We start from the raw sequence: 24885 nt of genomic DNA, 5'->3' as shown, positions 1-24885 counted from the left end.
TTGGACTTGTGGGTTTATTTTTATATAAACTTTGGGAAAAAAATTGGTCATTATTTCTTTAGTCCATTTGAAGCTACCCTGTAGCTCACCAAGTCTCTGTTCATTGTTGTAAATTCTTTGTTTCTCTTTGCGCTTCATTTTGGGTGGTTTCAACTGCTGCTGCTGCTAAGTCGCTTCAGTCGTGTCCGACTCTGTGTGACCCCATAGACCGCAGCCCACCAGGCTCCCCCGTCCCTGGGATTCTCCAGGCAAGAACACTAGAGTGGGTTGCCATTTCCTTCTCCAATGCATGAAAGTGAAAAGTGAAAGGGAAGTCGCTCAGTTGTGTCCGACTCTTTGCGACCCCATAGACTGCAGCCTACCAGGCTCCTCCATCCATGGGATTTTCCAGGCAAGAGTACTGGAGTGGGGTGCCATCGCCTTCTCCGGTTTCAACTGGCATGTCTTCAAATTCACTAATCTTTTCTTCAGCAAGGTCTAATCTTCGATTAATCCCATCCAATGTATTTTTTCATCTCAGACATTGTAGTTTTCATCTCTTACAGTTTTATCTGGGTCTTTCATACATTAATACTTTCTATATGTCTACTCAACTTTTCATTGTGTGGAATACAGTTATAATAACACTTTCAATATGTCAATCTGCTAAGTCTATAACTGTGTCAGCTCTAGGTTTGTTTTGATTGACTGATTTTACTTCACTGTATGGGTTGAATTTTCTTGCTTTTTTGGATGCCTGCTCATTCTTCTCACCACTTTGGGGAGACCACTGTGTCTACTCTGCCCACTGATGAATCTTGAGGTTTTCTAGGTTGCCTGGTAGAAATACACACTGTTCCCAGCCCTGTGTGAGCTCCAGGAACTGTAGCTTCTAGTCCTCGGAGCGATTCTTTCCCAGCCTTGGGTGGTTTCCTCCCTTACATGCACTGATCAGTACTTGACTGAATTTTCAAGGGGAACCTTTGGATAATTTCCAAGCCCCTCTCTCTGGGTGATGGGATTAGGAATGGACTTTGTATTCTACTTGGCTTTAGAAATATTTTTCTAAATTTTCTATAACAATCCTGTATTGCTTTCATAATGGAAAATACTAAAGAGTGAAAAAAAAAGTACACAATAATCTTCAAAAGGAAACATACAAAGATCCAGGACTAGTAGGGAGAGAGGACACGGTTGCATGATGCTACTCCCTGCTGCCCAGGTGGCTTCAGAGCATCTTTTTGTTATTTGGCTATAAAAAATGTAAGCAGGAGGCATTTTTTTTTCACAATTCAGTGGACTGAAAACAGGATTTCTGAAATGTATTTCTGTTGACAATTCCAATAACAACAGAACAATCCAGTTTTTTCTTGGAGCTTTGTAAAGAGGTATTTATATTAAAGTAATGTGGTAGCCTTGGAGATAACCATTGGCTCATCAGCTATTATTTTAGACTCATCAATAATACCTTTGACCCATATGCTGCCAGGTGAAAAGGAGGCAGACAATCTATAAAGGGCTTTAGCTCCTGCAGCAAAAGCTTAAAAACATCCTCAGAGGGACAGAAGTCAGTTCTGAACATACCAGTCAGATCTGCTGAGCCCCTGGGGTCTGACAAGGGCTGGAATGTTAGTAACTGGTGAGGAAGTATAGGCTGGTTGGGATGGGGCCAGCTGAATGGTATATGAGCATAAGTGGACAGGAAACCCACAGTGTGACCATGGGCCTCCAAGAGCTTGTCTGCCTCCCCTTCTCCCATGCTGTTCTTGTTCCCCATCTGTCCATCCTGGCGTGTGATCTGAGGAGAATTTCCTTTCCAGGTGACCCCACAAAAGCAGGTACAGAGAGAAGTCACATCCTCCTCCCCTGGGGCCTTCACTGCACATCCATCTCTGATCTACCACATCTAAACGTTGGGGAACTCAACCAATCAGGACTGGGTTAGGGGAGTTGAACTTTCTGTGACAGTGGCCGCCATCCATTCTGTACTGGCTGATATGGCGGCCACTAGCCACACGTGGCTGTTGGGTATGCAACATGTGGTTAGTGTGAGTAAGGAACCGAGCTTTTATTATTTTTTCTTTAAATCCTAATTAAAACTTAAAAGTCACACCTGGCAACTGGCTGTCAGGTTGGACAGTGCAGATCTAAGGTGTCGATGACTCTTTGCAACGCCTGAAGCAATTTTTAAAACTATTCATGATACTAGACTCTAGTGGGAGGGAGGTTCTAGAGGGAGAGGACATATGTATACCTGTGACTGATTCATGTTGACGTATGGCAGATACCAGCACAATATTGTAAAGTGGTTATCCTCCAATAAAAATTTTTTTAAAACTATATGATATGAGATTCTAGACATACCCTATAACTCAAACAGCTCATCCATTCTGTGCTATCCAGTATGGTAGCCACTAGCCACATGTGGCTGTGGAGTATGTGAGATGTGGCAAAAAACAAACCTCAATGCAGACCTTTCTGATAAATGCTGAGATAATATGCCAAGCTATAATTTCATGATGAATGAGGCAAATTATTGGAACACACTGGAGAAGCGATGAAAGAGAAAAGCCCTGCAGTGGAAACAGTGCTCCAGGTTCATTACCTGAACATTCTGCCCGGACCATGTGAACATCTGCGTTTGTTTTTCCTGTACATTATCATCTTGGGATGAGTGTCTGAAGGGACACTCACTGGCTATGAGTTCAAGATGGCTCAAAACAACCTTGTCCTTCATCCCAGGGGAGGTTAATTCCACACAAATGTTACTGAAGGAAAGAGGGAGGTGACATATAAAAAAAAAAAAAATTGGTCTGTTTTTTTTGACTGTTCTGGGTCATCACTGCTGCATGGGCTTTTCTCTAGTTGCAGGGAGCTGTGTCTACCCTAGTTTTGGTACATGGGCTTCTCATTGCAGTGGTTTCCCCTGATGGGGAGAGCAGGGGCTGTAGGGCATGTGGGCTTCAGTACTTTTGGCTTCTGGGCTCGAAAGCACAGGCTCGATAGTTGTGGCACACGGCCTTAGCGGCTCCACAGCATGTGGGATCTTCCTGAATCCGCGTCTCCTGCATTGGCAGGTGGATTCTTTACCACTGAGCCATCAGGCAAGCCCAACCCTGGTCTTAGCAGAGCAGTATTACAAATAAAAATGGACATAGGTTGTGTTAGATGGAATTTTGCTCCCGCACTGATCTATACTCAGAGACCTGAGGTTGACTGCCTCAGTAATTACGGATGTTCCAAAATATGGGTTCAGCCTCAAAGGCAACGTGGTTGCATGAGAAACACCAGTGGGCAAGGAGATGTTCTTAGAGCAAGGAGGCCAAGGGATGACCAGTGAGGAGCCCAGGTAAAGCGTGCAAATACAGACAAGGGCAGGAAAATAGAGCTAAATGATGGGGAAGGAAAATGAAGAGAGTGGATTTTGATTTTAGCAAATCATTTAACCAGCTTTCTTTATCAGGCTATGGAATGGGATTGGCACTATCCGAAATCAAAGATTGGCAGGAACACTGACCTAAAGGTCTCCAGAAAGGCAAGTATGTGGCCAACACAGAAATTTGCATCTTGGGAGAACTATTACCCAATAAGTAAATTCTTTTTTTATTTTTAAACATTTATTTTTTTTGTTTGGCTGAGATGGGTCTTCGCTGTGGCATGTGAGATCTTTGAACTTTGTTGCAGCATGTGGAGTCTAGTTCCCTGACGATTGAACCTGGGCCCCCTGCATTGGGAGGATGGAGTCTTAGCCACTGGACCACCAGGGAAGTCCACTCAAACAAATTTTAGGTATGCAAAAAATAATTGATGAGGTGGAGTGAGCAGTCATGGTTCACTCAAATTTTGATAGGTCTAGAAAAACGGGCACCTGGAATTTAGTGAAAGTCGCTCAGTCGTGTCCAACTCTTTGTGATCCCACGGACTATACAGTCCATGGAATTCTCCAGGCCAGAATACTAGAGTGAGTAGCCTTTCCCTTCTCCAGGGAATCCTCCCAACCCGGGGATCAAACCCACGTCTCCTGCATTGCAGGCAATTCTTTACCAGCTGAGCCACAGCGTGTGATTTTCTACTGGACACAGCACAAGGTCACCGACCACAGACGAACCAAAAGACACTTAAGTTATGATTAAATTATTCCAGTTGAGTCTAATAGGTGAATGAATTGGGAGGCAACATGGGCTGGCAGCCTCCTGCTTGGCTGCTCTGAAGAGATGGCACACGGCAGCTTTCCTAAGGGAGTCACTCCTTGGGTTTTGCAGATCAAAAATGTAATGGCAGCCTTTTAAAGGGTCTGCTCCTGTCCCATTTATAATATTGTGCCCAGCAGCACTTACTCACTAAAAATAGGCCGTCCGAGCACTTGGGAAGTGCAGAGGGGGACGCGGCACTCACAGGAGGAGAGGGCCGGGCGAGGGCAGCCTTTGAGAGCTGAGCATGTGAAGATGTGAAAAGAGGTGATTTAATCAAGGTTCATGAGTATCTGATGGGCTCACACAAAGAGGCCGGGGCAAGACCTATTCACGCCGTGAGGATAAAGGATGCTACAGACTGTTAATTAAGGCTAAGGGGAAGGGATTCAGGAGGCAAGAGCTTTTCTTCACAGGGCCAACCGCTAAGAGGAGTAAATGAAGATGAGGACAGTTGAAAATGTGGGGAAGGCACAGGATGGGACAGGCCTTACTGGAGCCCCGTGATGGGGACTTTGCAGGGGCCCGCCTCAGCCTCCCTCTCCTCTTCACCCACGGTTCCCATCTCTGCTTCCCTGGTACCCCGAGGAAGCTGCCTCTGCCCTAGTATCTGAGGGCAAAGCAGCACCAGCAGGTGGAGGGAAGGGGCTGCTGTCAAAGTGGGTAGGGGCTGGGGGTATGGAGGTCACGACAGGTGTGTGTAGGTGTGCGTGGGCCACTGCAGGACACAGGCGCTCCTAGGGGAAGATCAGGGAAAAGTTCATTTTCTAGCATATTTGTTACGTGATTTTCAATGCTGGATGGTTCAGAAAGGAACAAATGATTACTTGGACTCCTTTCTTTTCTCAAAGTGATAAATCAGTCAACCCATCAATTTATTTCTCTCTCTTCCACACACATCAGCAGACATACTCCAGCAGACACACTCGCACAGACACACGCAATCACAGGTGCACACACGTGGTCACCAGGGGGGAATTTGTTCTCTTCATCACTGGCAGTTTGCATGGGCGCGCCAAGGGGAAGACAAAAGATAAACCAGAGGTAGATTCCAAGCCAGCCTGGCTCCAGACCCTCAGCTGCACTGCAGTCCTGTGACAGCTGTCGGCTTGGGTATCACCGCTGACTGCTCGGCCACCACCATGTGCCCCAAATGGCTCCAAGCGAGCCTGTGCTCGGGCAGCCAGACCCCCGGCTGGCGAGGCCTTGGCTGCTATGGCGTCTGCCTGCGTGGCTGCCACCATTCCCGCTGTGGCCACCAGCACTGCCTCTGTCCTGGCCCGTGATGGCGTGAGACTAGCCTGAGGGAAGTGGAGAGAAAGGATCCAGAGGGTTTTGCTGAACTCATAGAGGAACTTGACCTTGAGGTCATGTCTGCCTTGCTGGAGACAGAGTGGCTAGTTAATGGTCAGCCCTTGCAGCCTGAAGGAAGGTGCCCCCAGATGCAGCAGATGGAATCATGCCAAAATTTGAACAAGAGAGGTTGCTGGTGCTGCCCAGGTCAGGGAAACAATTGGTAATCATATCTCGGCCAAAATCAGCTAAACCATTCACCCTGCCTGCCGGGAAAGAGCTTTGCCAGCGGGTCTGACAGCAGACAGGGCAAGCAGACAGGGCCAAGAATCAGCACGGGACCTGGCAGCATTTCGTGGCACTTGAAAAGAACGTGGCCACAGCTGTTCGTGCACGCTAACATGCGTCCGGGAGGGATGGGCGGGGCCTGGGGGCATCCTGGGTACCACACTAGGACCTGATCAGCAGTCCCTTCTGCAGTTAACCACTATTCCCCCTGAAACTTTCTTACAGATGTCAATTGGCATGTCCCAATAGCCAGTGCTGTCCCATCTTCAATCCCAAGTATTCACGCCTAGCAAACCAAATTAACTGTTTAAATTATTTCTACCATCAGTTAATAGCTGTGCCCCAACCAGTGGTCTCAAACTCACAAAGTCTGTCTCTTTCAACATACCTTCTTCTCAGGGAAAAAAACCTGACAATGGCTTTTGAATTTGGTCAAATTTTCTTTTCAGAGAAGACTCTTAATACATAGCTCCCACAAAAATCTTCTTTGACAAAGAACTGATACCCCACCAGCTCAAATATTTTGGGTAAAACTGACAGCAATAATAAATCCCTACTTAGATGATAAGGAACAAATGAATTCACTTTCTAAATACTTGAAGTGTTTTATTTTCAGTAAATAATGGAGTCAAGTCTACAGAGATTTAAGGAGAGAAAGTCTATGATTAAAAAGTTTGATACTTAAAGTATAATTTATAATGGGAAACATATAGGAAGACATCCTCATACATAAAATGTTTCAAAAGTTAAGTACTCTTCCTGGAAAAAAAATCCATACATGCTAAAAATGCTTAGCAAGACAGTAATAAAAATAAACTTTCTTATTATGAAAAAATGTATCTACAAAATTATGTATGGCAAATGTCACACGCTTAATATTGAAAGCATTCCCTTTAAAATTAAGAATGAGGCAAGGGTGCCATCCATCACTACTTCTATCCCAACTTCTATCATACATCTTAGCCAGTGCAGTAAGACAAGAAAAAGAAAAAGAGCTACAAAGATTGAAAAAGAAGAAACAAACAAAACAGTCACTATTTGCAGATGATATAATTTTTTGTGTGGACAGTCTAAAAGAATTTACAGGTAAATTATTTGAATGGATGAAGGAGCTTAGCAAATTTGCAGATTACAAGACCATACAAAAAGTTAGCACATTTCCATAAACCATATAGCAGCGATCAGTAAGAAAATGATACTTACAACAGTAATAAAAACATAAGGAACTTTGGATCATGTGCTGTGCTTAGTCACTCAGTCATGTCTGATTCTTTGAGATTCCATGGATTGCAGCTGCCAGGCTTCTTTGTCCGTGGGAATTCTCTAGGCAAGAATACTGGAGTGGGTTGCCATGCCCTCCTCCAGGGGATCTTCCCAACCCAGTGATCGAACTCAGGTCTCCGGGATTGCATGGGGACTCTTTATCAACTGAGCCATCAGGGAAGCCCAAGAATATGGGAGGAGGTAGCCTATCCCTTCTCCAGGGGGATCTTCCTGACCCAGGTATTGAACTGGGGTCTGCTGCATTGCAGGTAGATTCTTTACCAGCTGAGCAGGGAAGCCCACTTTGGATCATATCAAATGAAAATAACACAAGCCATTGATGGAGAAAATAATAAACCTTTATTGAGCTATTTAAAGAGACCCACATAAATCAAGATCTACAGAGCTGACCCTTGAACAGTACTGTGTGGACCCACTTACATGCATATTTTTTCAATAGTAAATGCTATGGTACTACCTAATCCATGCTTGGTTGACCAGAATGCTTGGTTGAATCCACTTTCTTCATAAAAGAAGTGAAAAGACAAGCCTCAAAATAGAAGAAGACGAAGGAAGGAAACAAAACAAACCAAGTTTGTATCCAGAACATATAAATGAATACTGGGAGTTAGTAAGAGATGATATCTTGCCCAAAATGGACAAATGTCATAGACAAGCACTTCCTAGAAACTACCATGAATGGTGACACAAACAAATGAAAACCACTAAACTGCATTAGAAACCAGGGACGAGAACACTACAACGTGGGTCAGACAGCTTCCCACACCACCAGGATGGCCAAATGTTCAAGTTGAATGGTGCAGGGGCCTGCCAGGGTTGTGGAGGGCTCTCACAGCCGGGTGAGCAAGTGGAGCAGGCACCACTACCTTGGGCAGCATCTGGGCATCACCTAGTACACCTGAGAGAAATTCCTGCAAAGAGGTGTGCCCAGGACACCAACCGCGCCAAACTAGAACCATCTGAACACCCATCGACCTGAAAATGGACAGATGAGCTGCAAGACGATTTTGTTATCTTGGGAATATCACACAGCAGGGAAAGCACATGAACTCCAGCTACACACATGGCCACGGACAAGCTCGCAAACAAGAGCCCCAAATGGAGCGCTGACTTTCTTCAGCAGCCACAGAATTGATTCAAAACAGGTAAAATGGATCAGTACATCATTTAGGAAACCAGATACATGGTACACCTTTAAAACAAGGCTTGGCCTGCTGCCTGTTTCAGTACGCAGGTTTACTGGGACACAGCCACGTTCACTGGTTTACGGACACTCCGTGGCGGATTTCACGGCATGGACGCTGACTTGAGTTCTTGGAACAGAAGTCATGTGACCCCTGAAGCCGAAAGTATTTACCACCCTGACCTTTATAGGGAAAGCCGGCTGATCCCTGCTTTCCAAGAAAGAGAGGGAATGATTAACCCAAATCACAGGACAGTGGTGACCACCAAGGAGATGGAGGTGGATGTGATCAGACTGGTGCTTTGAAGTAAGGTTGCATGTGTGCGTGCGTGTTATGTCCTTCAGTCGTGTCTGACTCTTTGTGACCCTATGAACTGTAGCCTGCCAGGCTCCTCTGTCCATGGGATTCTCCAGGCAGGAATACTGGAGTGGGTTGCCATGCCTTTCTCCAGGGGATCTTCCTGACCCAGGGATCGAACCCACATCTCTTATATCTCCTGCACTGGCAGGTAGGTTCTTTACCACTAGCGCCACCCGAGAAGCCTCTAAGTAAGGTTATTATCCTATAAAGTACATACATGCTTTATATACTTTTTGTTTGTTTGTTTCTATGATTATTCTACAACTTAAAAACATTCTTATAAGAGGGAAGAGGGATTGCTTCTGATGTTTCAGACTCCCCCATGGCTACTGAGGACCCCAGAATTCTACATCTCTGTTTGTTGTCATCTTGTTTTGTGGACACACAGAAATTCTCCTAACCTTTCTAAGCAGCAGATTGAGAGTTCTACTCTAAAATTCTAGCCTTCCTAGAGTTATAGGATAAGTTCTCTGAATTGAAAAGATGGGTCTAGATCACCCAGTCTGAGTAACCTGCCAGAGCAGAACTCAACGCCTTAGGCAAATGGTCACCCTCCTCTGTTAGAGCATGTGCCCTGAGAAGGTGGCTGGAGTCACAGACACCCTGCCTGCGTTGGTGGGATTCCCACCAGGACCAGGTGCCTCTGCATCCTGCCTTCAAATTGACTTCTTACGTTTCTGATCACTACTCTTAGCAGCCTGTGTCTCAAGAGAGACTTGAATATCATCTGTGGCATGGAAGCCATGCGGGGATATGTCTGGAACCCAGCCTGCACATGGCCACAGGGCCACATGTGGACACACCAAGAGTCCATGCTCTTCTCCTCTGTGGGCTTCTCCATTCTCTGGCTGATGCTGGTGGTCTCACACCCTTCACTGTTGAGAAGCTCTAACTTCTCCCAGGTTTTCTCTGGTGGCTCAGATGATAAAGAATCCATCTGCAATGCAGGAGACCTGGGTTCGATCCCTGGATTGGGAAGATCCCCTGGAGGAGGGCATGGCAACCACTCGAGTATTCTTGCCTGGAGAATCTGCAGGGACAGATGAGCCTGGTGGGCTATAGTCCATAGGGTTGCAAAGAGTCGGACATGACTGAGCAACTGAGCACAGCATAGCTCTCCCTGGGGTTCCCATCAACTTGCTGGCACATCACAAAATACCTCTCTCATTCACAAGACACTGACTGCCTGTGTTTGCATTTCCAATCAGGAGAGGGCAATGCCCAGCTTACCTGTAGAGATCTGGGACCAGCCCATCTTCATACCGAGCGCACAGGTTGTTGAGGGCCTGCTCGTGCTGACCAAACAAGCGGATGTAGTTGGAGGCGGGGAAAGGCACTTTGGAAAGGCACGTGATGGTTTCCACCATCCTGTACTTGTTGATGTGGATGCGGAAGTAATTCCCATTCTTCACGTTACCCGTTACTATTTCTGAACCCTGGTGGGGGCGGGCATCAGAAAAACCCCATTAGAAACATGTCTGGACTTTGGCAACTTTGTCACAGCAATTTATTTTTCAAATATAACAGGGTATATGTTATTGCTTGTTGCAAATCACAGTGGTAGGTATTGACCAAGATCAACTGAAGGTAAGTGCGTGTCAGAAACCACGCATGTGGTTTAATGACTAAACGCATGTGGACTTAATGACTAAAAGTTCCTAGGGATAGTTCACACTGTGACTACATCACTCCACATTTCTAAATTGGTTGCTAGGTTATGGCCAATTCTCCTTTCTTCAATACCTCACTCAGCTGGTCCGTGGAACTGGGTCTTTTCTCTCCTGTGAGGTGTCCTAAGACTGTTAACTTTCTTAATTTTTCACAGTACCACTTTGAGAAAAGCTCCTAGTCAAAGGTGGTCAAAAGGAACGACAGGTTTTAAAGTTTTACTTGAACAAAGGAAGCAAGGTAGAGGTAAACCTCTGACAGCTGGGTTTGGGGAGGTTTGACTGGGAGGGTGTGTTTCCATGAAGAAGGTTCCAGCTCACGGGAAATAAGCACACACACGATGTGTGGGCTACTTGTTAGCTTGTAAATTAGGAGAGGCGGAGGTTCCTGGCTTTATGTCTTCTAGAAACGGACTGAAACCACCACGTGAACCCAGGTGACGAGGAAAGACGCCTCTCTGCTCCAGTCACGACTACTTTTTCTATTTCAGCCCCTGGTGGCCACCAACCAAACAGCTGGAGACATGCTTCCCACCGGCTCCGGCAATGAGCAGAACCTCTGTTTGTCTGTGGACAAACCTGGGTTTGGCTGGTGGTGGCTGAACCTGCACTTTGGCCCTGGACTCTGAACCCAGGACACAATAATGTTCAGTGAATCTCTCTTGAGAGCATATTGATTGAAGCTTTTGCCCTGAACTTGACTGTGACATTTAGAAATCCACCACAAGGTGAACTGCAAGGATCCCAAACATTTACTGAGTCTCGGACATCCCCTGGAGACACTGTCTAAACAAGAACACATGGTTTACCTGGATTTTTAAGTAAATTGAAGCAACTGGTGGGTGTTTGGGTATCTTGTGGCTAAGCTCTGAGGAGGAACCAGTCACTCACAAAGGCACAAGGTGAGACAGAGGGGAGGGTTGACAGGTAAGTCCTGGCCCAGCCCCAAGGATGTGCGTGACAGTAGGGGACAGAACAAACTCAGTTTAGGAAAGAGGTGGAGGATGGCACCCCAAGCGAGGTGCACCAAGTCCATCATCATAGAGATGGATGGATACAGAGAGGGAATCTACCTCCATAGCAAAGGGCTGAAAACAACAGGCAGTGAGGTGTTATCTAACAAAACAATGGTACATCTGCACAATGGGATACAGTGTATCCAATAGAAATTATTGGTAAACTGTATTTCATAACGGAAATATGTTTCCAGTACATTTTATACTGCAGAAGTACAGTCTATCAATTTGTAATTTTTATAACTTGCACAGATTCATTCTATTTTCATAAAAATACATGGGATCATTTATTTGCTTTTGTGTCAACATTTTAACAAAATGTTAATGGGGGGGTTGCTAAGACTAAAACTGCTGGTATCAAACTCATATAGTCTTTAAAGTCTTGTGTTTATCCTTAGAGATGCACATAACAGGAACATTCATCATGCTCTATCTCCGTGTGTATTTAATTCAGAAATAGCTTTGCTATGATGAGCCAGCAAGTAAAGTTGACCCCTGGAGGCCCCTTTGCAGTCAGGGGTGCCTTGGTGAAGGGCATGAACAGCTGGGGGTGGGGCTGCCCCCTGACCTCGCAGGTAGGGTGACTGGGGTCCCGGGAGAGGGGGCACTGGCCATAGCTTGCAATAGTTTTGGTGCCAGGTTTCCCCAGGGCTCAGTGGAGAGCGGATCCCACAAGGCCTTGGACCCTCCTCTTCATCTTTGAAACTTATTTATGCTGAGTGATTACAGAAAAGCACTTGGGTATCCAAGGGGTACGTCTTGAGATCCACCTACATGGCTACTAATATTTTGGGCTCGGCAAAGACTTTCACTGAATATCCCACTCTCACAATGGCTCACAAGCACCAGTACGTGGGGGCTGATTCGGGGGATACGGAGCACCTCGGAGCGAGGTTCACGGTGACCTCATGGGTGGTGTCTTGCCATGTTTCCGTGGGGTCCTGGCAGGTTGCTGGTGGAGAATCTGAGCATCATGGGCCCTCCCTCTGAGGTCATCCCATGCAGGAGGGCTAATGAGTCATCAGCATCATCGTTGGTCTGCTTATTTGGGGTTGAGGCGAGTTGGTCTTATTTTTTAAATAATTTTTATTCCTTTATTTGACTTTTGGCTGTGCTGGGTCTTCTCTGCTGCTCAGGTGTCTCTAGGTGCGGCGAGCAGGGGCCGCTCTTCATTGCGGTGTGCAGGCTTCTCATTGCAGTGGCTTCTCTTGTCGCTGCACACAGGCCCTAGACAGCAGGTTCAGTACTTGCTTACAGGCTCAGTTGCCCCCAAGGCATGTGGAAGCTTCCCAGACCAGAGATAGATCCCTTGTCCCCTGTACTGGCAGGTGGATTCTTCACCACTTGGGCCATCAGGGAGGTCCTTTTTTTTTTTTTTTAAATTTAAAAGTCGAATTACAATCCGTGGGTTGCCTCTGTGTGTCTCAGCCCTTAAAGAGCTCAGAGAGCAGCCGTGTGGAGGAAGGAAAGGCCCAGTGGTGCAGAGATAGCTTAGCTTAACTCTGGAAGTGACCATGACTATTGTTAATAAGACTTGGCACCGTGATCACATAACTAGGGGGCCATTCTGGGCCTGTGGCATGGAAACAGTTTGCATTGACACGAAAGACAAGTCGCTTACGAGTGGGTTTTTCAGACACAAGTTACCCCGTGGGGCTGGGCAGACTGATCTAAATTTCTTAGGTCATTTCTAGTCACAGCAGATGGGAAAATCTGGTGAAGTCCAGAACACTTTCTGCTTATCCTTAAACAAGGACTTTAGGCAGCTTCTAGCCCGGCCACCCCATGAGGGATTCTGGGGTAACAGTGATGATTTCACATGCTTTCCAGTTCTTAGGGATGTAGTGAGTTTCTTCCTTTAAATACATGAGTTAATTGTTAGGATATTCAGGTCTTGAATTTAAAATTTTGACAGAGTAACTGGTTCTGATGTGGGTCTTTTTTTTTTTTTTTTTGTCTTCCCATCTTTTCCTGAATATAATTATTCTTTTGAGCTCCTTTATGATTTTGACAAAGATTGGAACATGCCTCTGGAATTCACGCCAAGTGGAAGACCCAGGGGTAATCAGACTCGGCGTGCTAGAAACCCAGGTTTCAGCCCCCACGATGAACACACAGTTTTAAATTTAGTGGTATCCAAGGCAGGGTTTGTTGTGACACATTTCTTTATTCCATGGAGGATAAGCCAACAAAGCATGTGGACTGGAATCTGTAGATCAGTTTATTATGTAGACAACTTGGGGACCCTTTCTTCCTTTTGTCGGGCTACCGAGTGAATTACTCAAGCATCTCTTACTTAAATATCCTAAGGATAGAGTGTTAAAAGACTCTGATGAGGTTCATCTGTACTACAATCATTGTGAGAATAGTAATTTGGTTTCTCGAGTGAAATATTGCTCCAAGGGTTCCATTCTCCACCCACTGGTGATATTTAGGCAACTGCCTGGCCATTTTGGCAACAATTTTACTTAATCAAATTAGTTCCAACCCCCAAAGATTGCCATGGAACCATCCTACATTTTTTTTCTTGGTGAATAAAATGGGGGAAAAATCTGTTTAGATCTTTTATACTAATTAAAAAGGAGGCCCGCCTGGCAAAATGGTTAATTACAGTCAGGGTTCCTGCTCAAATACTGTCACAGTACCAGCCAAAGAAGCTATTCAAGTTCTAGTCTTTTTAAAACTGTCATTAACTAAAACTTCCTTTGGCGCATCCTCTGACTTTATTCCCAGAGAGAGCTGTGGTTCATAAACAAATGATATTGCATGTCAGAAATCACACACTGTCCTTGAAGAATCTTGTTCTGTCCAAAATCAAGTCCAGTATTTCCTAGTTTTTGAAACTACTTGGTTCCAGGTATTTATCTACAAAGACCAAAGTGTCCGTTGGTCACACTCCAAACTCATCATCCGAGTTGCCTCCTGTTTACATGATTGGTGGCAAACTATACTTTCCAAAGATGGCCCCAGTGGTACCCCATCCCACATGCTCTTCTACACTTGACCTTGACTATCTTCCCATTGAGAGATGAACTCTCTGTCCTTTCTCCTTGAATCCCACTGGGCTGTGACTGCTCCAGCAGAGGATGTGGGGGTAGTGACTGCTATTTGACTTTCAAGGCTGAGTCATAAAAGGCAGCGCAGTGTCCAGCTGGCTGGTGGGGACCCTTGCACTTGGGAGTCCTGAGCTTCCACGCAGGCAGTCTCACCACTCAGAGGCCACCAGGCTGTGAGGAAGCCCAGGTGACATGGGCAGCCCAGGTGTGATGCTCTGGCCAGCAATCTCTGTGGCTGAGCTGTGCCAGCCCAGGTCAGTGACAAGCTTTCGGTTAGAGGACCCAATCACTGGGCTACCCCTAGTCTACTAAGTCTTCCCAGCTGAGCAGAGACAAGCTGCTCCCACTGTGTCCTGTCCAAACTCCTAACCAACAGAATCTGAGCACAGTCCAAGGGCTGCTTCATGTTGCTAAGCTTTGTTATAGAGCAATAGAGACTGGAGACCATTGACTATGGTCCTTACTTTAAGCATTTTGCATCAGACCATGGATATGGGACATGCCTAAAAGAATCTTGGAAGGCCCAAGGGAAATAAGTTTTAAACACATGGCATCTGACCTTTCCTCAGCAGAACCAGGTCTCAGTACTTATCTGTAACTATGATTAACAACATTCACCACTGATGGGGCACCTGTTTTATTCCCTGAAGGGAGTGTTACTTTATATGTGATCCCTAATGATCCCAGAAAAGCAGTGGAGTTGATAACTTGCCCAAAGTCCACGGTAAGACAACTGGAACACTGGGATTCTGACTTCCCAAAGTGGGGCCAGAAGCCTGGGAGGTCTGGAGTCTGTTCTCCTGATGGAAATTTCCATCAGTTTCTACTACATCTCACTGGCCAGGACCTGCCATGTGGCTGACCTCATTCTCAAGGAAATCTGGGAAATGTGCTTATTTTAAGTTAGATTGCTAATCTTCCAAAGGAAAAAAAAAAATCAGGATGTGAAAATGGGAATGGAAGCAGGCAACCTCCAGTGGTTGCCTCACTGATGAAACACAAACATGACACAGGGAAGGAAAGCCTCCGCTACAACAGATGCCACTCTGGGGCCAGCTGCCAGACAGTCCTACCTGGGGAGCTCCCAACTGGCCAGCCACCCTGTGTCCTTGCTTCCTCTCTAGCTACCTTGAAGCCAGGGGAACACCGCCCTCCCCGCAATCCCCAAGCACGCACAGCTTCTGCTTCACCTCCACGGTCTTTCCAGTGTCATTCAGAGGAGCAGGAGCACCAGGGGGTCCAGACGGACATCAGACCCTCAGCAATTTGCCTGTTGTCACCACAGAGGTGACATCGAGAATTTTAATTATTGATGGATACATCACGGGCTACCTCAGAACTTTGTGGCTTAATGGCCTTCAGGAGGCAGTTTGATATATAAACTGGTGGTGCATCCAGACAGCAGAATATATATATATATATAAAATTCAGGGCTAAAAGGAAATGGACTCTCAAGCCATGAAAAGACATGGAGGAAACTTAAACGCAAATTGTTAAGTGAAAGAAGCTGATTTGAAAAGGTGACAGACTGCTTCCCACTCTATGATATTCTGAAAAAGGCAAAACTATGAAGACAGTGAAAAAAAAAGGTCACTGGTTGCCAGGAGTTGCAGGGGTGGGCGGGAGGGAAGAACAGGTGGAACCAAAGGGATTTTTTGGGTAGGGACCCTGGTCTGTAGAACACCACTATGGTGGACCCATGTTATCATACATTTGTCCAAACCTGCAGCATGTACAATACCAAGAGTGAATCATCATGTAAATTGTGGGATTCTGGTGATGATGCACCAGTGTTGGTTCATCAGTTGTGACAAACATACCCTGTGGTGGGGATGTTGATAACAGGGGCAGCTATGCGTGAGAGGCTCAGGGGATGTATGGGAAATCTCTGTACCCTTTTCTCAATTTTGCTGTGGACCTAAAACTGCTCTAAAAAAATAAATGGCTTAAAATGACAATCAACTTTTACAACCTTAGTCTTTGGGAGTCACAGAAGTTGGGACTAGCTTAGCTAGGGGATTCTGGCTCATGGTCTCCTGCAAAATTTGTAGTCAAGATATCAGCCAGGGCTGCATCATAAGGTTGGACTGGGGCTGGAGGACCACTCACACAGATGGCTCCTCACATGACTAGCAAATTGTGGAATGTCTGGGGCAGGAATCCTCAATCCCTTTCCATGCGGACCCCACCAAAGGGCCAACCGGGTGACCTGAGGATATGGTAGCAGTGACCCAGGAGGGTGCAAGTTGGAAGCTGTAGGATCTTTCAGGACCTGGCCTCAGAAGGCACACATTATCATTTATGCAATATCCTGCTGGCTACACACCTCAGCCCTGGTCAGTGTGGGTGGGGACCATTCATGGACATGGATACCAAGGGGCAGGAATGAGTAGGGGCCATTTCAGGGGCCAGCTGGCCCATGGCTTTCTGATGCAAGAACCAATACATGACACTAAAAACTGTGGATTAAGAATTTCACCCCCTACTCCCGGAAACAAAGTGCTATATTTGAAAGTAAAATGAAATTCAGGAAGAATACTTACAAAATCAGACTGGGCCCTCTGTACCTCCAAAGGGGTTGGAATGGCGGGCTTGGAGACATGCAAGTAATGGTAAGACCCAGGGAGGATGCCTCCTAGTGAAGAAGGCCAGTTTTAGACATTTTATTTCAGTTGGGTGAACAAATGGGTAGCAAGGCTGACATCTACACCACAAGACCACCAGAGACACCTGCTGTGGTGTGTGCCACTCACTTTCCCACCAAAGTGCCTCTGTTGGCAAGGGACACCCTGGGGCTGATAACATTTAATACAACCAAGGTGAATGTGCCATAATAGCACACAATACAGACACCAATGCTCTAAGAGGTCCAGGCTGACCCTGTGCATCCTGACTTCCCATAACTCACGGCCCTCTAATCCCCACCTACCAAGGCTTTGTAAACATGGCCAAGATGTTCCCTTTCTCTGTCCTCCTCCACTGTGTAACCAACATACTAAAGAAAGTAAATGTTATAAGGAAAGTCAACAAAGTCCTTGTTCAAGGCTTTAGAAAATGTGGATTATGAAATGGTTACTATTTCTAGCTGGCCCCAGAAGCCCAAGCCAGGTCCCACTCAGAGCATCTTCTGACAACCGGGACTTGTCCTTTTCCATGGCCACCGCCCTCCCTAAGGTCTTGTCCAGAGTGAAGAGGCGATCATGACCTCTCGCTGGGCAGACAAACACAAAGACTGGGATGTTGGGTTTCTGCCCCTTTAGACTGATGTTCTGTCTACTGGATTAGGGTTCACAGACCCTCCCCCCAGGAGTCCATGGATGATTATGGGTGTTGGCCCATCAACTCTCTGGAAGTACACATACACAATTCTATAAATATGTGCATTTTTCTGACAGAAGGTCCATCTCCCCAATATAAGGAAATTCTGTGTTACTCATGTGATGACCTCCTTAGGAGCCAATAAAACAGAGGGGATTAGAGTAGACCCATTTTACAGCTGCTACAAGTTGTGCTTATTATTTCAGACAGCAGACTGAAGCATGGGAGGCTCGGAAGCTCCCCTGATCTCTCAACTTTCAGTGAGAATAAAAGTTTGGCAAGATGTCAGGGCATCACACCACACACCAGTGGTGAGGAGCCTCTGGGCAAGTTACTGACCATCCCCTAGTCTCAGTGGCCTTATACATAGAGTGACCATCACAGAACTGACATGGTAGAATCAGGTCCATCATAAACAGTTAAACATGAGAGAGCCCCCCTCCCCACATCTCTTTGCAAAGCCACTGACACACAGCAATGCCTCCTCACCAAGCCTATGGGAAATGGGGCTGGCTGGTCCAGACCCAACCAGCGGCTACAGCAGTGGGATGAGGGTGGCCCCCTACACACCTTTGATCTTGGCTCCCTTGTACATGGGGATGAGTCGGTCAAGGTCGGCCGGTGGTTCGGTCACAGGCTCCAGAGTCGGATCGAAGAGCTTGAGCATTGCTGCTGCCAGTTGGAAGCCGATTTCTTTGGAATTGAAGTTGCTGTGAGTCCACTCATTCGAGTAGTACCTATTGGAGAACTTGGTGAGGGGGCCGGCAGCTCTGATGGCTATGTCGTTGGTGTGAAAGTTGCTGTCGATCACAAGTCGGCCGTCGTAGACCAGGCATGCATCATTGAAGGCTTTGAACGTTTCATAATCCACGTTCTTCTCGAGGAAGCTGAAGAACATCTACAAAGTGAACAGACACATTATCCTTAGTTATCATTCTTCACTGTACCTTCCCAAGAGGTTGGGAATCCTCCATTTTAAATCCATTTTAAATCCTCCAATAAAATCTCCATTTTATTATTTGGGGCACACTAGAAAACCTAAATCTACTAAGAGTATGTCCTAATGGTGTGTGTATCTTTCAGATGAAGAACAAATTAATATCACTCAATGTCACTCTTTTTTTTTAATCGCTTATCTAGGTATCCAGCAATGGATGCCACATAGTGGAACGTCTCCCACGAGAGCACGTTCTCCCCTGTAAGGAGGTTTATGTTCATAGATACCACTTGCCCCTCATTCCAGGACACTCTAAATCACTCCTTCTCAGTCTCCTTCCATTTTCCTCTCTGGTGTCTGACACTCATGTTTCTCCAGGTTCCTTCTTGGGGTCACCTTGTCCACTCTTGAGTCTTCAGACTGCCCCATTTCTGGCCCTTTAAGCCCAGAAAGCCTGTCCTTGCAGGATACCCCGTTCACCTCCATACCCTCCAGGTCTGGGCTCCTGACCTGGGAGGGCAGGTACTGATTCAGTGAATATAGACAGGGTACCTGCATGCCCCACCCCCATATTCTCTGCCCAGATTTTAATACTTTCTCACACTCATCTGGAAATCATCTTCTGTATTGATGTTTCATTAAAGCATCTAGTGAAAGTGAAAGGCAAAGTTGTTTAGTCGTGTCCAGATCTTTGTGACCCTTGGACTATACAGTCCATGCAATTCTCCAGGCCAGAATACTGGAGTAGGTAGTCATTCCCTTCTCCAGGGGATCTTCCTGACCCAGAAATCAAACCAGGGTCTCCTGCATTGCAGGCGGATTCTTTACCAGCTGAGCTACCAGGGAAGCCAGGCTAAGTTATTTGTTTTTAGGGCTTCAGTTGTTGTGGAAGAGGCTAAATTGACTCATTTTTATCTTAGTTGTTGCTATTCAGTCACTAAGTCATGTCCGACTCTTGGCAACCCCATGGACTGTAGCACGCCAGGCTCCCCTGTCCCTCACCATGTCCCAGACTTTGCTCAAATTTATGTCCATTGAGCCAGTGATGCTATCTAACTATCTCGTCCTCTGTTGCTCCCTTCTCTTGCTCTTTCCCAGCATCAGGTTCTTCTCCAGTGAGTTGGCTTTTTGCATCAGGTGCCAAAGTATTGAAGTTTCAGCTTCAGCATCAATCCTTTCAATGAATATTCAGGGTTAATTTCCTTTAAGATGGACTGGTTTGATCTCCTTGCAGTCCAAGGAACTCTTAAGTGTCTCCAGCACCACAATTCAAAAGCATCAGTTCTTTAGCACTTGGCCTTCTTTATGGTCCAACTCTCAAATTCATACGTGACTACTGGAAAAACCATAGCTTTAACTATAGGGATGTTTATAGACAAAGTGATGCTTCTGCTTTTTAATACACTATTTAGGTCTGTGATAGTTTTTCTTCCAAGGAGCAAATGTCTTCTAATTTCATGGCTATAGTCACCATCTGCAGTGATTTTGGAGCCTAAGAAAAGAAAATATGTCACTGCTTCCACTTTTCCCCCTTCTTTTTGCCATGAATATTAGGTGTTTTGTTTTTTTTTTTTTTTTAATGTTGAGTTTCAAGCTAGCTTTTTCACTCTCCTCTTTCACTGTTCTCAAGAGGATCTTTAGTTCCTCTTTACTTTCTGCCATTAAAGTGGTATCATCTACATATCTGAGGCTGTTGATATTTCTCCTGGCAATCTTGATTCCAGTTTGTGATTCATCCAGCTGGGCATGTCACATGATGTACTCTGCATAGAAGTTAAATGAGCAGAGCCATTCCACACCCCTTCTCCACCCAAGAATGGTGCGTGAATGAGAAGTGAGGCAGGAATGAGCCTACAACAGCCACTAATCACAGGTGACTACATACATTTAAATCAAAATTAGTTAGGTACTTCCCTAGTGGTCCAGTTTCCCTGTTGGCTCAGCTGGTAAAGGATCTGCCTGCAATGTGGGAGATTCAGGTTCGATCCCTGGGTAGGGAAGATCCCCTGGAGAAGGGAATGGCAACCCACTTCACTGGGTTCCACTTGCCTGGAAAATTCCATGGACAAAGGAGCCTGGGTCATGGGGTCACAAGGAGTCCATGGGGTCACAGAGAGTCAGACATGACTGAGCGACTAACACTTTCACTTTCCCTGGTGGTCCCGTGGCTACGACTCTGAGCTCCCATTGCTGGCAGACCCAGTTTGATCCCTGGTCAGGAAACTAGATCCTGCGTGCCACAAATAAAGATCCCACAAGCTGCAAATAAGACCCGGCACAGCCAAATAAATAAATATTTTTAAAATAAATAAATCTAAATTAATTAAAAGTAAGTAAAATTGAAAATCCAGACCCTCAATTGTGGCCTATTTCAAACGCCCCAAAGCTACAGGTGGCAGCGGCTGCCATACTGACTGAACAAGTAAGGACCATTTCTACCATCACGGGAAGTTCCACTCGACAGCACTTGACTCGAGTCCACCATCCCTGTGATATCCTTTCTTCTTCCTGAGGGAACCAGCAAGGACTTTTCCCCTTTACCTGTCTCTGTTCACTTGGACGTCTAATCCTCTCCCAGTTACTCCCATTCAGGTAGCCTCTTTCTCTCTAATCTGTTATAAATTCTTTCTGCTTTTAACCTTACTCAGTGACCACAGGAAAATATATTTCTCTGAGTCCCTCACTCTGAGTCTGTCTCTCTACTCCTCTTTCCTTTTTTGCCTCTATTCCTTTCCCATCTATATAGAAATAGACTTCTCATCCATAGAAAAACACGTAGAAATATTTGAATTGAAATTATATGTGCAAAACAGGACCATTAATGCTCAGAATTCTCCTTCAACATCCCCACAAAGTTCTTCTACCTGCTCAGTTTATCTCCTAGGTAAACCTACCTTTTATTAAAGTGAAAGTGAAAGTGAAGTCGTTCAGTCGTGTCCCACTCTTTGCGACCCCATGGACTGTAGCCCTCCAGGCTCCTCCATCCATTTTCCAGGGAAGAGTACTGGAGTGGGTTGCCATTTCCTTCTTCAGGGGATCTTCCCAACCCAGGGATCGAACCTGGGTCTCCAGCATTGCAGGCAGAGGGTTTTACCATCTGAGACACCAAGGAAGCCTCCACTTTTTATTAAGGGGCACATTAAATATACTAGCCCTTGTTTTCCTGGGTTTGGAAGATTACCAGCACTTCTACTGAAATCGTGTTATTTTATACCATTTTGGCATAGGCATTCAGAACATGGTTACATTGGAGACATACGAGTTGGTGGAATGGACCGATTGCTGAAACAGCAAATCCAGCACTGTCCCCGGGAACACAAGTTATGAGTCACGGATCTCTCATATCTCTCAAACACAATTCATGTGCTCCTATAAGGCCAACTGAATACTACATATTGGCTGAAAATATGGAGTATTAGAAGAAACATCTGCTTTAAATGCCTCTATAAATAATGCCCTAAGGTTCTACCTTAAGGAACTAGGAAAAGAAAGGCATGGTAAAGCCAAAGCAAGCAGAAAAAAAGAAAATAATTGTTAAGAGCAGAAATCAATGAGAGAGAAAACTGACAGACAACAGAGACAATTAACAAACTCAAAAGCTGGTGCTTTGGGTGAAAAAAATCAATACAATCGACAAACATCTAGCTAGACAGAGAACTTTAGACAGGTCTTCGCCTCGTCTTCATTTCTGGCGGTTGCTGCCTATTTGTGCTATTCAGGATCTGATGGCGGCTGCCATCAATCCATCTCTACTTCCGTCAGCACACAGGCTTCTTCCTGTGGGCTTCCTCTCTGCCATCACATCTTTCTCTCCGTATAAGGGCACCAATCATCAGACTTAGGACCCACCCCAATCCAGGAGGACCTTCTCTTTGCTTGACAGCAACCACTAAGATCCTATTTCCAAGTAAGGTCACATTCAGGTCCTGAGGCTTAGGACCATAGCTCTCCAGGGGACATAATTCAAACCATGACCCCACAACCACAGTGGAGATGTGAAGATACTTGTCCCCATCAAAGTCTTGGAGAAGGGAATGGCAACTGACTCCAATATTCTTGCCTAGAAAACCCCATGGACAGAAGAGCCTGGAGGGCTATGGTCCACGGGGTTGCATAGAGTCAGACACGACTGAGTGACTCACTTTCACTTTTGTTAAAAGTCTCCTAGTGCCCTGACAGAGACGCTACTCAAAGCTGATCATCAGAGGGATACATACCCTGATCTCTCCCTTCTTTAGGCTTTTAATCCCCAGCTGGTACCTGTGCTATGCTAAGTCACTCAGTCGTGTCTGAGTCTTTGTGACCCCATGGAGCATAGCCCGCCAGGCTCCTCTGTCTATGGGATTCTCCAGGCAAGAAGACTGGAGTGGGCTGCCATGCCCTCCTCCAGGGGATTTTCCTGACCCAGTGATAGAACCTACATCTTTTACATCTCCTGCATTGGTAGGTGGGTTTTTTACCACTAATGCCAACTGGGAATCTCCAGCTGGTACTTACTGTTGGCCAAACACAGATGAGAGTTTCAGGGTGGGGTGGGGTGGGGAGAAACACAGCAGGGGAGCAGGAGACAGGACCCAAGGACAGTGGACCACGGTCTGACTCATTACTTTAGGGGGAAGTCTGGGCAGGAAGGCATGCTGGATCAAGGGGGTTGAAAGTATCTGCAAGGTGTCTTTGCCTTGATTCTAGTTCTGACCTAATAGGAGAGTGAAGGCCTGTGGGGGCTGCTACAGACCCTGTATTCAGTCAGATACTTGGGGAAGGTTTTCTTGTACCTGTGCTCCCTAGGCAGGGTTTGTACTCACCCCCAGAATTCCCCCAGGGTACACTTGGCACACATCTTCTAGGATCATCATTTTCGGAGGAAACTTCCAATGAGAAGATCTTTATTTTTCCTCCTTAAATAGGTATTGTGACATACATATGTAGATATGTAGAAAAGTACATACACTTTTCTATTAAAATACTATGAACTTTTTCTTTTGCACTGCTATATCCCTCATACTTAGGACCGAGCTTGAGACCTAGTAGGCTTTCAATAAATCTCTGCAGAGTGAAGGAAGGAATGAATGTTCTTGAGGAGCAGAGTGTAGAATCCCCTGGGTTATCAGAATGAAATGAGAGGTGGTAGGGAAGCTCCTCTGGCATGCAGTCTGCCTTGAGCTCCTCCTGTCTAGGTTCTGGGGGACGAGGGTCATGGCACCCACCTGTAAGAGCACTGGGGCGAGAAGCCCTGACTTAGGCTGACTGGCCCATACTGCCAGGTAATGGACCCCCATGAGCCCTCAGAGGCCTCCTCCAGGTGGTCTTCCCACCACAGGCTGCTGGTATCCTTCATCCCAACCCAGGGGTCAACACACCCTTGACCCCCATAAGTCCAGCCCTCACGCTGACTGCAGCCCCCTCCCTGAGGGGTCTCCTGCTTCTCTGGCACATCAACTGGCCCCTTCCCCTCTTCCTCCTGGCTTCTGCTCGTCTCCTGAATAGGCTGTGAGCTGAGCTATTCTAAGTCCCTGTTCCACAGGGAAAGACCCACTGTAGCTGTTTCCAGAATCTTAGGAGGTCAACACGGTGTACACTTTGAGGCCCTGTTAGCCTGGGTTAGATCTTAAGCTGATGGGGAGTCACCGTGTTCTGTCTGTAAAGTGGGGGTGCTTCCTGTGACAGAGCTGTTGTGAGGAGGGGACAGAATGCACTGCAAGAGGGTAGCACGGCGCCTGGGACTTGCTCACAGTGGGGCTGGTTGTTGTTCAGTCGCTCAGTCGTGTCTGACTCTTTGCAACCCCATGGACTGCAGCATGCCAGGCTTTCCTGTTCATCACCAACTCCCAGAGTTTGCTCAAACTCATGTCCACTGAGTCAGTGATGCCATCCAACCATCTCATTCTCTGTCATCCCCTTCTCCTCCTGCCTTCAATCCTTCCCAGCATCAGGGTCTTTTCTAATAAGTCAGTTCTTCGCATCAGGTGGCCGAAGTATGGGAGCTGGCAGTCCTCAAATCCTGACACTCCATCCACAAATAGAAGGTGGGGGGGTCCAGTTCCCCTTCCTTTGCATGTGGGCTGCCTCGGTGACCTGCCTCCAGGACTCCGAAGGATGCTGCTTGATGTATGAGGTTAGGTCACAGGAGGAGGGATGCTGTCGCTGTCTCTATCATCTCTCGGTCTGTCTCTATCTCTGGCTCTCTGCGTCTGTCTCTATCTCTGTTTCTATCTCTCTGTGTGTATCTCTGGCTCTCTGTTTGTCTGTTTCTGTCTCCATCTGTCTGTTTCTATCTCTGGCTCTCTGGCTCTCTCTGTCTCTATCTCTGTTT

At 46.3% G+C, this 24885-nt stretch overlaps 1 protein-coding gene across 4 annotated transcripts in view; it reads right to left on the bottom strand.

Annotated features, from left to right (window-relative positions):
* CFAP61 (cilia and flagella associated protein 61) overlaps positions 1–24885 on the bottom strand; it is a 247992-nt gene that overhangs the window by 32835 nt on the left and 190272 nt on the right. For 2 of the 4 annotated variants that reach the window (XM_070802104.1, XM_070802105.1), the window contains 3 exons: positions 18206–18533; positions 16861–16952; positions 9809–10014 (listed from right to left, as the gene is read on the bottom strand). In XM_070802104.1, the coding sequence (XP_070658205.1) occupies positions 9809–10014; positions 16861–16952; positions 18206–18533 (626 nt within the window). Of the gene's footprint in view, positions 1–7363; positions 9516–9808; positions 10015–16860; positions 16953–18205; positions 18534–24885 lie in introns of those variants that run through there. The other 2 variants (XM_070802106.1, XM_070802107.1) reach the window with 2 other exon arrangements.

This window comes from Bos indicus, chromosome 13 (assembly GCF_029378745.1).
Source record: "Bos indicus isolate NIAB-ARS_2022 breed Sahiwal x Tharparkar chromosome 13, NIAB-ARS_B.indTharparkar_mat_pri_1.0, whole genome shotgun sequence".
In the NCBI taxonomy this organism is placed as follows: domain Eukaryota; kingdom Metazoa; phylum Chordata; class Mammalia; order Artiodactyla; family Bovidae; genus Bos; species Bos indicus.
This window is presented reverse-complemented; position numbering and strand designations above follow the sequence as displayed.